Genomic DNA, 14,085 nt, shown 5'->3' on the forward strand with positions numbered 1-14,085 from the left:
ACAAGACCTTATGTTACCCACTCCTAAAAATATGTAATGTAATAAGAATTATTTTGAAAGTGCCTGCATCCACAGTTTTGCTTCAACCAAAGTGAAGCTATAAGTGTACTATTCTTAACTTCATGTCATAAAGATTTCAAAGCAGATTATAAGAAAATGGAAATGAGTTAGTTAATTTATTCTCTATTTGCCTCTAAAGAAACTAAATTTGTTCCCGCTGAAGAATAACATAACATGAAATGGAAATTTTGTTGTAATAGGAAAATAAAAGAGATAGGAGCAGAAGCCAGAAGTTTGGGGGAGAGGGGAGAACCTGCTGTAAAGGGATAACGGGGGCTTATCGGATGCAACCGTCTGGCAAAGATGTGGACAACTCTTGGGACAGATGTGTTAACGATTATATCTTTAGTCAACTGAGATAATATTCCTTGTTCCAAAGAGCAGTACCTTTGAGGGCACCAAATCATTCTCCGAAAAGTCACTTCACAGAGTAACGCCTTCAATTTCTGTTTTTGAAAATTATAGTAGGCAACATGTATTCTTAATCAGAGTAATAAGAAAAAATTAAGAAAGCACATTGCTTCAAATAATTCCATAACAGAAAATGAACTAGTAGTATAAAAGTGAATTTGGGGTTTATTTTGACAAATGTTTAAGTGTCAGGTCATATACATGACCAAAGAGATTGCTGAGCTACTAATCCCAGCTTCACAGAAAAACTAAAACTGTCTATATGGAATTTAACCCTTTTCTCAAGGTAAAAGATTAAAGAGAAGAAAGGTATAAGATACATTCTATTTTGGTATACAAGTAGTTCTATGTTAAGAAAAATTCAATGTCTCTTTAGCAATTCTGGTATCACTCTTGATCCAAATTCCTCCACTCCTTAGCCAGAAATGTTTAACAGAAACTTACACTGGATTATTGCTCAAAATAATACATATTTCTTTGTAATCAAAACAATTTGCCTTCTTAACTTTTGTGGATACAGAATACATGTACGGTCTTTGTTGAAAGAGACAAAAGTCTGCTTCTGGAAATCTGGAACCAACTGTATTCTAAAGAGTCAATGGTTAATAATGAAGGACCCCAACCACCATCACTACCCGCCCCCTGGGAAAAAAAGCAACCCAGCCTTCTTTATTTTATTTTAAACAAGATTTTAGGCATGAAAAATTGGGGGGGAAGTATAAACACTATTATTATACTTTGTCTAAAAGACACTTATCCTACTTTGTAAAATCTAAACCATAATGGTAAAGGCAGAATCAAATTAAGAGGGTTCCAAACAATTCCAAACAATTAAAGGTATTGCCAAAGTGTGTTCAATGTAATAATTCAAGACAAGAAAAACAAGAAAAAAGTCTATTAGGCTATATCTATTTTACACAAAATTCTATCAACATTAATGAGTAAAATAATACACATATGGCGTGGGATGAAAGTAGGTTTACAGTTTGAAGTATGTGAAACAAATATTATTCTTGTATTATTTATTATTATATTATTTTCCATGCAAAGCATTATAAACCTACTCTTGTCCCACCCTGTATATAGCAGCACAAATCATCGAAACAGATTAAAAGAAAAAGATGAGAATAGTCCATCAAAGAGACCCAATAAAAATCAGCATTAATTGAACACTAAATGGGAAAGGAAATGAACTATTAAAAAAAGAAAAAAAACAGCCAAGACTAGTTACTGAGGAAAGGCAAATGTTATAGATGCCACTGAGGGAGGAGTACAAAACATACTGCAACCCTATACTGACACAACAAGAGCCTTCAACCATTGAGGAAAGTAGGATGCCCACTCTTACCCAAGCTAACACTCTGATCCAAAGCAGAGATCAGGGAGGGGCAGGAAAGTATTATACTCAAGAACCCCCACTGCCACCAAAACAAGATGTTCAGTTGTGGAATTGAGAGAATAGCAAACCCACTGGCGCCCTGATGTACGTAGGAGACTGAAGTTGTTTCCCTCAGGGAGAGAGACTGGTACACTGAGCAAGTACCACCCTGGGGCTCCAGCACACAGGACCTCCTAAGACTGAAGCTCTAACAGGAGAACTAAGAAACCCCTTGCTCCCACCATGCAACTTACTCCAAGTAAAAAGCAAGAGCAGTTTACTGCTGAGGAGGGATATCCAGAGAAAAACCCCTTTGCAGCTCAGGCTTGCAAAGCCTGCTGAACACTAAGGGTGGAGCAAGAAGACTGAGAAAATCCCTTCAGCATTATACGCCTTGTATTAGACACAAAGAAGCAACAGACCACAACTGGAAGGATTTGAAGCCATGATACTCTGATGGTAACTACAGCAACCACAAAACCCAAACTGAGATCAAACTACAGATTTAATACTCAACTCCCTACACTAATGGCCTGACAAGAAAAAAGAGCATAAATATTATTTATCTCAATCTCTACTATTCTTTTACTAAAAATGTCCAATATGCAATCATTACGATAAACATAAAAAAGCAGAAAAAACAAATCTATCATGAAAACATAGAATAGTACAGAACCAGACCACAAGATGTTGGACGTATTGAAGAGGCACTGTAAAATAACGTAAGTTAAAGGATCTAGTGAGAAGGGTGGATAACATGTAAACACACAGGGAATTTCAGCAAAGAGATGGAAATTACAAAAAGGAGTGAAATAGAAATGCAATATATGAAAACTGCAGAAACAGAAAGAATTCCTTTGATGGACTTATCAACAGAAGAACACAAAAAGAAGAATAAGTGAACTTGAGGATAAGACAAGAGGAATTATCCAAACTTCTGAAACACAAATTTAAGAAAAGATTTAAAAATATAAGAGAGACCATCCAAGAACTGTAAAACAACATCAGATGGTCTAACATATGTGAAATCAGAGTCTCAGAACAAAAAAAGAAAAATGGAGCAAAATAAAAATAATGAATTATAGATTCAAGAAGTTCAAACAAACTTGTAAAGCCCATAGAAACTATCTGTTTATATATAATGCAAAAATATGAACATTAAAATGACAACAAACTCACAACTATCAACTCAACCTAAAAAAAAGGAAAATAAACAAAGCAAACAACTAGAACACGAACAGAATCACAGAAAAGGAGAGCACGCAGAGGGTTATCAGCAGGGAAGGGGGGGGGGAAGATATAGGGAATAAGCAGCATAAATGGTAGCAAGAAAATAGACAGGGGAGGTTAAGACTAGTATAGGAAATGTAGAAGCCAAAGAACTTTAATGTGTGACCCATGGACATGAAGGATGCAGGTGGGGGGGTATACATGAAAAGGAGAGGTATGCAAGGCAGAGGGGAATAAGGGGGGGAAACGGGGTAACTCTAATAGCATAATCAAAAAATATATTTAAAAATGCAAGATCCTTGTAGAAAATATAGTAAATCTTGCTTTTTTAAATCTAATCTGGAAATCTCAACCTATTATTTGTAGTATTAAGACCTTGTGCTATCCAATATGGTAGCCACAAGCCATGTGTGTTTATTTAAGTTAAAGTGAATCAAATTTAAAACTCAATTATTAACTTGCACTAGACACATTCAAATGCTCAGTTAAAATGTGTAAGTGGTGGCTATCTTCAACAGCACTGACAGAGACTATTTCCATCACTTCAGAAAGTTTTTTGGATGATGTCTGTTTAGAACATTGACATTTCTTGTAATTACTGATATAGTTAAAATTGAATCTACCACCATGCTATTTGTTTCCTAATGATCCCATTTATTTTTGCCCACTCTTCTCTTGCCCTCCATTTTTTATCTCATTTTCTCTGATGTGGACTTATTCATGATCCCACTTTGTTTCACATTTTATTATTGTTCTAGGGTTTATAGTAAACATGTTTAACTTATAGTCTATCTCCAGATACTACTACACCAATTCACACATAACATGAGAACATTGCAGCGGCGGTTTTTCCTCTGTTTCTATCCATTGTATTAATTGTTGTCATACATTGTCATTATACCTGGCCATTTCCATAATCTTTCAAATGTAATTTTGAAATGATTGGAAAATGCATCAAACTGTAATAGAGGAATACTATTTAAATACTTGTCTTCACTGACATAAAAAATAAAGATTTGAAGAAAACTTATTTTAGAGATATAGAATTCTGGCTCTTCATTACCAAGTAAGGGTACAGAAATCAATGTCTAAATCTCTTATAACTTTTTACATCATACAACCCTATATTGTTTGTCTCCTCAACCTTCAATTTCAGCATTTAGGCCAATTATTTGACAAATCTGTTATCTCAAACTCAAATGGGGTTTTAGTTTTCGTTTCATACCCCCTTGACTTTATGCTTGGAGATCATAGGACATTAAGAGTACACAGAACTAAAGAAAATCATAAGATCTACTAAGTAGCAAATATGTAAATTATCCATCATTTTAATAGTAATTTGACCTTGGAGCCTCTATGTACATATGCAAACTACTATGAATCATCTTCAAGACTCTGGTTTTGTTTTTAAAGATGACGTAGATTTCATGTGTTTTATCTATCTTATCTTTGCTGTTAGTGTCTTGTTTTAATTAATTGGTTTCATTGTGCCAATTATTTTCTTTTCAGTTATACCTTTACACTATTTTATTTTGTTAGAAAACCAATCCTGGGTCATCTTTTCCTTCAATAACCTATGTTGAAACACTACAGCAAAATATGATTTGCTCCGTCCAACAAAGTCTGTGCCTGTACTCTTCAAGCATACAAATACCTTCCATGTCCCTGAGGAAGACTGTGATCACATCACCACTCACAGAAGTCACGATCCCACATTCATCTTCAAAATGAATGCATATGACTTTTGAGTCACTGGTTACCCCTACACTATAACTTTTCACAAAATGTATTCTGTGGCTAATGTCTCATCAATACAGTTTCACTGTAGACAATACACAGCGAGTGAATCTACTCTTTTTCATGGCGAGGAGCTCAACTCTCGTATTTTACTGGCATACTACTGATTAAATTAAGCCCCTTTTTTCTTTAAAGAAAAGTGGGGGTGGGGTCTGAAAATGAACAGCTACTTCAGTATGGCTGCCAAAAAAGGAACAGCCTTAAAAAGGAACTAATACAATCCAATCTCAAAAAAATTAACAAGACCATAAAAAAATAATGTATTAACTTAGTATTAAGCACCATTCTTTTTATAAAAGAGAATAAAATCCTGTAACTTCAAAATCTAATAATGGTAAAGTGTCAGTTGAAAAAGGTAAAAACAAAGCACTAAACACCAGCTCCTCGATGAGAAGTTCTTCTGGGCACTTACCCAAGTCTTCCTAGCATCTCAAACTCGGGAACTTGTGGTCCACATGTCTCTACTTGCAGTGGGTGGTATTCATATAGAGCTTCTTCAAGCTTTTGAATAGGTGCCAAAGAAATGTGTTGACCCTGTTAAAAAAAATGAAGGACAGTGGTAAGACACACACAACAACGTGAATGTATGTAATGCTAAGAAACATATATTTAAAAATGATTAGCCCTGGCTGGCGTAGCTCAGTGGCTTGAGCGCAGGCCTGCGAACCAAACAATCGTGGTTTGATTCCCAGTCAGGGCACTTGCCTGGGTTGCAGGCCAGTTCCCAGCAGGGGACACACAAGAGGCAACCACACATTGATGTTTCTCTCCCTCTCTTCTTCCCTTCCCCTCTAAAGACAAATAAATAAATAAATCTTAAAAAAGTATTAAAGTTGTAAAGTTTACATTATATATATATATTTTTTTTTCACCTCAATTTCTAAAGATGGGTTTTGAATATTCTAATTTATTTACTTACCTTACTGGAATAATACACAGGGGAAAGAGAATAGAAGTGAAATATCTGGAAAACTTCATTAAGATTATTTTAACCCTTAACTTTCATATGTTTTACAGCCTTTTAAAATAAACACGAACCTGTCAAGCTAAATTCTATACTATCTCACAGTGATCCAATTGCTGAAAAATGAATCTGACTACAGAGCATTCCATTCATTAAGAGACCAGCCTGCCATGTTGATCATAGCCATTCTAACCGGTATGAGGTGGAATCTCATTGTAGTTTTGACTTGCATTTCCCTAAAAGCTAGTGAAGTTGCACATCTTTTCATATGTCTGCTACCCATTTGTATGTTTTCCTGGGAGAAGTGTCTGTTCAGGTCCCCTCCCCATTTTTCAATTGGATTGTTTGTTTGGTATTGAGTTGTATGAATCCTTTATGTATTTTGTATATTAATCCCTTGTTGGAGCTGTTGTTTGCAAGCATGAAATAAATACTATTACTCTTTATAGATGAGAAGTAGGAGTTTAGATAAGTCACTTAGCAAGGTCACACTATAGTTAATGGCAGGTTGAGAATCAGAAGCCAAGTCAAATTCTAAAGCCCATGTTCTTTTCCTCTATCTTCCTTATTTTATAAATTAAAAAAAAACTAAGACTCCCAAAATGTAAATTTTCCTAAGGTCACATAGAGTCATATTTCCTAATTCCTGTCCAGTGTGGGCTCTACTATACCACATTGCCTTTCCATGTCCCATTTTTAAACAATATAGTCACAATTGCTCAATTTGAAACTTTGATGTTCGCCTTGGCTGGTATGGCCAGTGGATCGATCAGAGGAGTACAAATTGAAAGGTTGCTGGTTCAATTCCTGGTCAGGGCACATGCCTAAGTTGCCAGCCAGGTCCCTGTTTGGGGGCGTGAGAGGCAGCCAATCAATGTTTCTCTCTTCCTCTTTCTTCCTCCCTTCCCCTCTCTCTAAAAATAATAAAACCTTTTTTACAAATTAAAAAGATAAAAACGAAACTTTGATGTTAATAAGCAAATCCTAGATGGTTTAAAACAAATTTTTATAAAAATTCTAATAATTTAGATATGGTCAAAACACTGCAGGTTCAAAAAGGAATTTTTTTAATTATGGTATTTAAAGAGAAATAAACATTATGACATTTAGAAATTAGTGGTAATTCAGTTTACCATGATCATAAATGATGCAAAACCTGGCCTTGTAACATTCAACCTATCCTCCCCCACAAAAAAACTGGTGTGAGACAGATGCTAAGTTTCTTAAATTCAAAGCTTGGAAAGAATTAAACAGAAAAAGGCAGTGACATAATTAAGATTTGTTTTTTAAATCATCAACTGACCACATAGATACCTTAACAAATACTGCAAGGAAAGGGTCAGAGGCTGTAAGTGACTACAGGCAAAAGGCTTTCAAAAGTTTCCAGATGCAAACTGATAATTGAATGTGGTATTTCCATCAAAATTATGTCATATTATTCTAAATTACCAGAAAAAAGGAGAATTCAGATTAAGGAAATCAAACTGCATATTGCAGTAGTGATGTGTCACACCTGAATTAAATAAGAGTTGGTGCCAAATGATATGGTACACACGTGAAGAGCTACAGAAAATCAAAAGAGAGGAAGAATCAATTAAAAGGTGGAAGAATGAGGTAGTAAGACCTGTGCAAGACCTGAGAGGGAGGACAAAGACTACAAAAGTAAGGCTATGGGGCAACAACAATTATTACCAGAGCTATATGTTGTGTCTTGAGAGAATAACTAACACACAAACATCATCGCAGAATGGGTATATAAGGAGGCAGAGGTAGGCAGAGACTGAATCACTATAGTATAGCTTAAGTTATAGCCAGAAAATACTCCAGCACTAGTTTAAACTCATACAGTAAAAAAAATAGACCCTTAAAACAATGTAATAAATTCTATCGCCATTAAATTATAAAATTAGTGATAAAACAAACAGGAAAGCAAATTATGAAATTGCTCCTTTATGAAAAGCAATTTAGTAAACCACTAAAATACTTACATATTTTGACTCAATGATTCCAGTTGAACAATTTATAATAAAAAAGTCAGAAATACAATCAAATTTTTACTCAAAAGACTATTCATCATAGGTTAATTTATAATTGTAAAAAAGGATCATAAATGTCCAACTATATTGGGAAATTTAAGTAAATATGAATTCAGCTGTAATCATGTGTATGTCATTTAAAATTATGTTCAAAGAGAATTTAATAAAATATTAAATATATAATCAGGATGACCTAAATTATCTTTAAGTCTGCGTAAGAGCTATAATGGAAAATATGCAAACATTCAGTGATTATTTGTAGGTGATCAGATTATGAACTATTTGTATTTTTATTTTTATACAGCACTTTCTAAATTGGCCAAAATGGGTATATCTATTTATAACCATTAAAAAGATAATAAAAATATGCTCAGAACCATACTGAATACCATTATTTGAAAAAAAAATCAGGAAAATCAAACTACAAAATAACTAATCTGGTCTCTTCAATAAGTCAATGTCATGAAAAACAACTGCTTAAATGACTTTTATTTGCCAGACTATCCTCATCTTTAATGTATTTGCTAACAAACCCTGTAACTTTAACTCTCTTTGTATAATTATCTCTTTAATATCTGTCTCCCGGGGAGACGGTAAGGCCCTTTATTCACTGCCGTAATTTACAGCGCAGTGCCTGGAACCAAAGATCTGCTCAGTGTTTGACTGAATGAACAAATAATATGAAACAGCAGGAGAACAGCCATTTGCTATAGAGGTATGAACACTGAGAAAACTGTAAGATTAGAGTCAGGTTTCAATTCCGTAAATTTAAAAATGCTCTCAGTGGAGTTTGTGGCACTGGAGAGAGAACTGAGGGGATAGCTGTGGGGACCGTGTGCTGAGTCCCTCTCCCACACCACAGAGACAATCTTTCTTTGGTAAGCGCTACCTTCCTTAGAGCATCAGCCTGGGGGATGAAATAGCTCAGAAGTCTGAGCTGTGTGCCTCTGGGGCCCACTACTCCCACATCCCACCAAGCCCCAATGATACCCTCCGGACTCCCTGTTCCCACACCATGCACAGCACAAGCCATGCTGAAACATCAGCTGCCTGCGCCAGGGTGTAGCGGTCTGGCAGATTCAGGGGGTGTCGATGACTGAGTGTGTAGCTTTGTAGTGGACCTGACTGGCACCTCCCCATCACAAGAGATCCTCTAGCTCCACCATCCAGGATCCAGGTGGCCCGACCCTCTCAACTCTTGGTGGCCCTGCACTGCTGAGGTCTGGGGAAAATTCAGGACAGACTGAGTTGTATGCGTCAGGGGTAGACTCCTCCCACATTCCCCAAGCTCCACCTCCTTCTCACAGGAGACCCATTAGGCCCCACCCTGCCTGCTTCGGTGACCCTGCCCTATTGAACTCGGACTCTGGGCAATCTTGGACAGACTGAGCTGGGAATCATAGCAGATCTACCTAAGTCGTGGCAATGAACACAAAAGGGCAGCCAAAATGAGGAGACAAACACGCTCCACGTGAAAGAACAGGAGAAATCTCCAGAAAAAGAGCTAAATGAAATGGAGGCAAGCAATTTACCAGATATAGAGTTCAAAAGGATGGTTATAAGGATGTTCAAGAGCTTAATGAGAACTTCAACAAAGAGACAGCAAACAAAAAAAGGACACAAAAAAGAACCAGTCAGAAATGAAGAATACAATATCTGAAATAAATAATGCACTCGAAAGACTAAACAGTAGGTTAAATGAAGCAGAGGACTGAATCAGAGATTTGGAAGACACAAGGTAGCAGAAATCACCCAATCAGAGCAGCAAAAACAAAAAATAATTTTAAAAAATGAGAATAGTTTAAGGGACATTTGGGACAATGAAAAGACATAATAACACCCACATAATAAGCATACCAAAAGGAGAAGAGAGAGAGCAGGGGATCAAGAACCTATCTGAAGAAATAATGGTTGAAAACTTCCCTAACTGCATGAACAAAAATGACACACAAGTCCAGGATGAAACCAAAAAGGTCCATGCAAAGATACATCATAATTAAGCTGCCAAAGGTTAAAGACAAAGACAGAATTTTAAAAGCAGCAAGAGAAAGACACCTAGTTACTTACAAGAACACTCCCCTAAGATTGACAGCTGATTTCTTAACAGAAACACTTAGGTCAAAAGGGATTCATAGGAAATATTCAAAGTGATAAAAAGCAAAGAGCTACAACAAAGATCCAGGAAGGCTATCATTTAAAATTGAAGAAGAAATAAAGAGATTCCCGGACAAGAAAATGCTAACAGATTTCATTACTACTAAACCAGTGTGTCAAGTTGTTAAAGAGTGAAGAAAAAAAAAGATGAACAAGAAAAAAGAGGAGCACAGTTAAAAGAATAAAATGGCAATAAGTAAATATATTAATAATCACTTTAAATATAAATGGCTTAAATGTACAAATCAAAAGACATAGAATACCTGAAAGGAGAAGAAAACAATATCCATACATTTGTTGACTACAAGAGACCTACCTTAGAATGATAAAAAAGACTAAAAGTAAAAGGATAGAAAAAGATATTTCATACAAATGAAAAGAGAAGGAAAAAGCTGGGGTAGCAATAGTTGTATCAGACAAAAAAAGCAGACTTCAAAACAAAGGCCATAATAAGAGGAAGGACACTGTATAATGCTACAAGGATCAATCCAACAAGAGGATATAAATGTAAACATTTATGTACCCAACACAGGAGCACATAAATACAGTGGTACTTCAGTACTCGAGTGGCCAGCAAGCGACGACTAGTGAAGCATTTTCTCTTGCAGGGTGGCATCATGACTCACACAAGTTCTAGCAAGTGCAATGAATGGCGAGTAGGCACCAAGTGCTGAAACATTTTTTCTTGTTCAACTGCAATGAGTACTAGATTTGATGAGTTCTGAAGCCAATGAGTGAGTACTGAGGTATCACTATATAAAGCAAACCTTAATGGACATAAAGGGGAGATCAGCAGTAATACAGTCATAGTAAGAAATTTTAACACTCCAATGGCATCAATGCATAGATATTCCAGACAAAAATATAAGAAGGAAATAGCATCCTTAAATGACACAGTAGATCAGATGGAGTTAATTGATATCTTCAGAGCTTTTCACCCCACAGCAGCAGAATATACATCTTTTCAAGTGTACAGAGAACATTTTCTAAGATAGACCACATGCTAGGACACAAAACAAATCTCAACAGATTAAATAAGACTGAAATCATATCAAGCACCTTCTCTTACGATAAAGGTATGAAATGATAAACACGTCACAAAAAACCCCTTCAAAAACACACAAACATGTGGAGGCTAAATAACAAGGCACTAAACAGTGAAGGGGATTAACAATGAAATCAGGAAGTAATCAAAAGATAATTAGAAGTAAATGAAAATGAGGACACAAAAACATGAAATCTATGGGACAAGTGAAAGCAATCCTACAGGAAATTCATAGCATTACAGGCCTACCTCAAGAAGCAAGAAAATTTCAAATAAACAATCTAATATTACACTTAAAGGAACAAAAAAAATGACAAAGCCCAAAGTGACTAGAAGGAAGGAAATAATAAATATCAGAGCAGAAAAAAAACAGTATCTAAAAAACAACAGAAAGATAAATAAAACTAAGAGCTGGTTCTTTGAAAAGATAAACAAAATTGATAAATCTTTAATCAGACTCATCAAGAAAAAAAGAGAGAGGATCCAAATAAAACCAGAAATGAAACAGCAGAAATAACAACTGACTGCACAGAAATAAAAGCAGTTGTAAGAAAATATTAAAAACAATTACATGCCAAAAATTTGGACAACCTAGAAATGGATAATTTCCTAGAAACATACAATCTCCCTAAACTGAATCGGGAAGAACCAGAGAATCTGAAAAGACAGATTACAACTACTGAAATTAAAACAGTAATCAAAAAATGTCCAACAAACAAAAGTGCTGGACTGATGACTTTAAGGGTGAATTTTACCAAACATTCAAAGAACTAACACGTAGCCTTCTCAAACTATTCTAAAAAATTCAAGAGGAGGGAAGACTCCCAAGATGATTTTACAAGGCCAGCATGATCATAATTGCAAAACCAGATAAAGACGCTACAAAGGAAGAAAATTATAGTCCAGTGCCCTGATGAATATACAGTAGATGCTAAAAATCCTCAACAAAATATTAGCAAACCAGATCCAGCAATACATTAACAAGTTGATACATCATGATCAAGTGGACTTTATTCCAAGGATGCAAGTTTAATACAAGGTCCATAAATCAATAAATGTGATACACTACATAAACAAAATGAAGGATAAAAATCACGATTGTATCATTGGATTCAGAAAAAACATCTAATAAAAATGCAGCACCAATTTACGACAAAAACTCTCAGCAAAGTGCAAATACAAGGACCATATCTTAACGTAATTAAGGCCATATATGACCCTCTGTCAACAGCATACTGCACAAAAACTACAAGCCAGGGATATCACTTTCACCTCTCTTATGAAACACAGTACTGGAAGTCTTACCCACAACAATAACACAAAAAGAAGAAACAAAAACCATATAAACTGAAAAAGAAAAATAAAACTGTCATTATTTGCACATGACATGATACTCTATAGAGAGAACCCTAAAGATACCACCAGAAGTCTACCAGAACTGATAAATGAATTCAGTAAAGTAACAGGATACAAAATAAATATCCAGAAATCAGTTGCATTTTTATACAGCAATAATGAACTGTCAAGAAAGGGAAACTAAGAAACAAACCTCATTAAAAAAATACCTAGGAATAAATTTAACCAAAGATGGAAAAGACTTGTACTCAGAAAACTGTAAGACATTGAATGAAGAAATTCAGGAAAGCACAAAGAAGTGAAAGTATACACCGTGTTCATGGATAAGAAAAATTAACATCATTAAAATCCAATACTACCCAACGCAATTTATACATTCAATACAATCCCTATTAAAATACTAATGACATATTTCACATAGAACATTTTAAAAAATTTATATGGATCCATAAATGACCCTTATTTTTAATTCTGAAAAATAAGAACAAAGTAGAAGTCATCACAATACCTAATGTCAAACTGTATTATAAGGCTACTGTAATCAAAACAGTCTGGTACTGGCATAAGAACAGACATATAAATCAATGGAACAGAATAGAGAGCCCAGAAATAAACCCTTGTCTCTATGGTCAATTAATATTTGACAAAGGGGGCATGAGCATACCAGGGAGCAAAAACTAATCTGTTCAACAAATGGTGTTGGGAGATCTGGACAGGCACATGCAAAAAAATTAAAATAGACCACCAACTGCCCTGGCTGGCGTAGCTCAGTGGATTGAGCGCGGGCCTGTGAACCAGACGATTGCGGTTCGATTCCCAGTCAGGGCACATGCCTGGGTTGCAGGCCAGTTCCTTGCAGGCTAACTACCAGCAGGGGATGCACAAAAGGCAACCATACACTGATGTTTCTCTCCCTCTTTCCTTCCCCTATAAAGATATATAAATAAATAAAATCTTTAAAAAAAAAATAGACCACCAACTTACATCATATACCAAAATAAACTCAAGATGGTTAAAAGACTTAAATGTAAGTCATGACACCATGAAAATCCTAGAGGAGAACATAGACAGCAAAATCTCAGATAGTCCATGCAGCAATATTTTCACTGATAGAGCAAGGGATATGAGAGAAAGAATAAACAAATGACACTACATCAAATTAAAATTTCTGCACAGCTAAGGAAAACACTAACACAATGAAAGGTGAACCAACCACAGGGAAAAACATATTTGCCAATGATACCTCAGACAAGGGTCTGATCTCCAAAATATATAAAGAACTCACACGATTCCACACTGAGAAGACAAACAATCCAATTAAAAAATGGGCAAAGAACCTGAACAGACACTTCTCCAAGGAAGACATACAGGGGGCCCAGAGACATATGAAAGGATGTTTACTATCACAAGCCATCAGAGATGCATATTAAAACCATGACGAGCGGGCCTGTGAACCAAACGATCACGGTTCGATTCCCAGTCAGGGCACATGCCTGGGTTGCAGGTCAGTTCCCAGTAGGGGACACATAAGAGGCAACCATACATTGATATTTCTCTCCCTCTCTCCTTCCCTTCCCCTCTGAAGATAAATAAATAAAATCTTTTGGGGAAAAAAAACATGATGAGCTACCACTTCACACCAGTCAGAATGACC

The 14,085-nt window shown here is 35.7% G+C and overlaps 1 protein-coding gene across 2 annotated transcripts in view; it reads right to left on the reverse strand.

Moving 5' to 3' along the window:
- The window catches only part of MNAT1 (MNAT1 component of CDK activating kinase), a 167,383-nt gene that overhangs the window by 59,280 nt on the left and 94,018 nt on the right, over positions 1–14,085 (reverse strand). For both annotated transcript variants that reach the window (XM_037031564.1, XM_037031565.1), the window contains exon 7: positions 5,289–5,410. In XM_037031564.1, coding sequence (XP_036887459.1) covers positions 5,289–5,410 — 122 coding nt within the window. The remainder of the gene's footprint in view (positions 1–5,288; positions 5,411–14,085) is intronic.

This window comes from Sturnira hondurensis, unplaced genomic scaffold (genome assembly GCF_014824575.4).
Source record: "Sturnira hondurensis isolate 20B ecotype Veracruz unplaced genomic scaffold, ASM1482457v3 Scaffold0021143, whole genome shotgun sequence".
Taxonomy (NCBI): Eukaryota; Metazoa; Chordata; class Mammalia; order Chiroptera; family Phyllostomidae; genus Sturnira; species Sturnira hondurensis.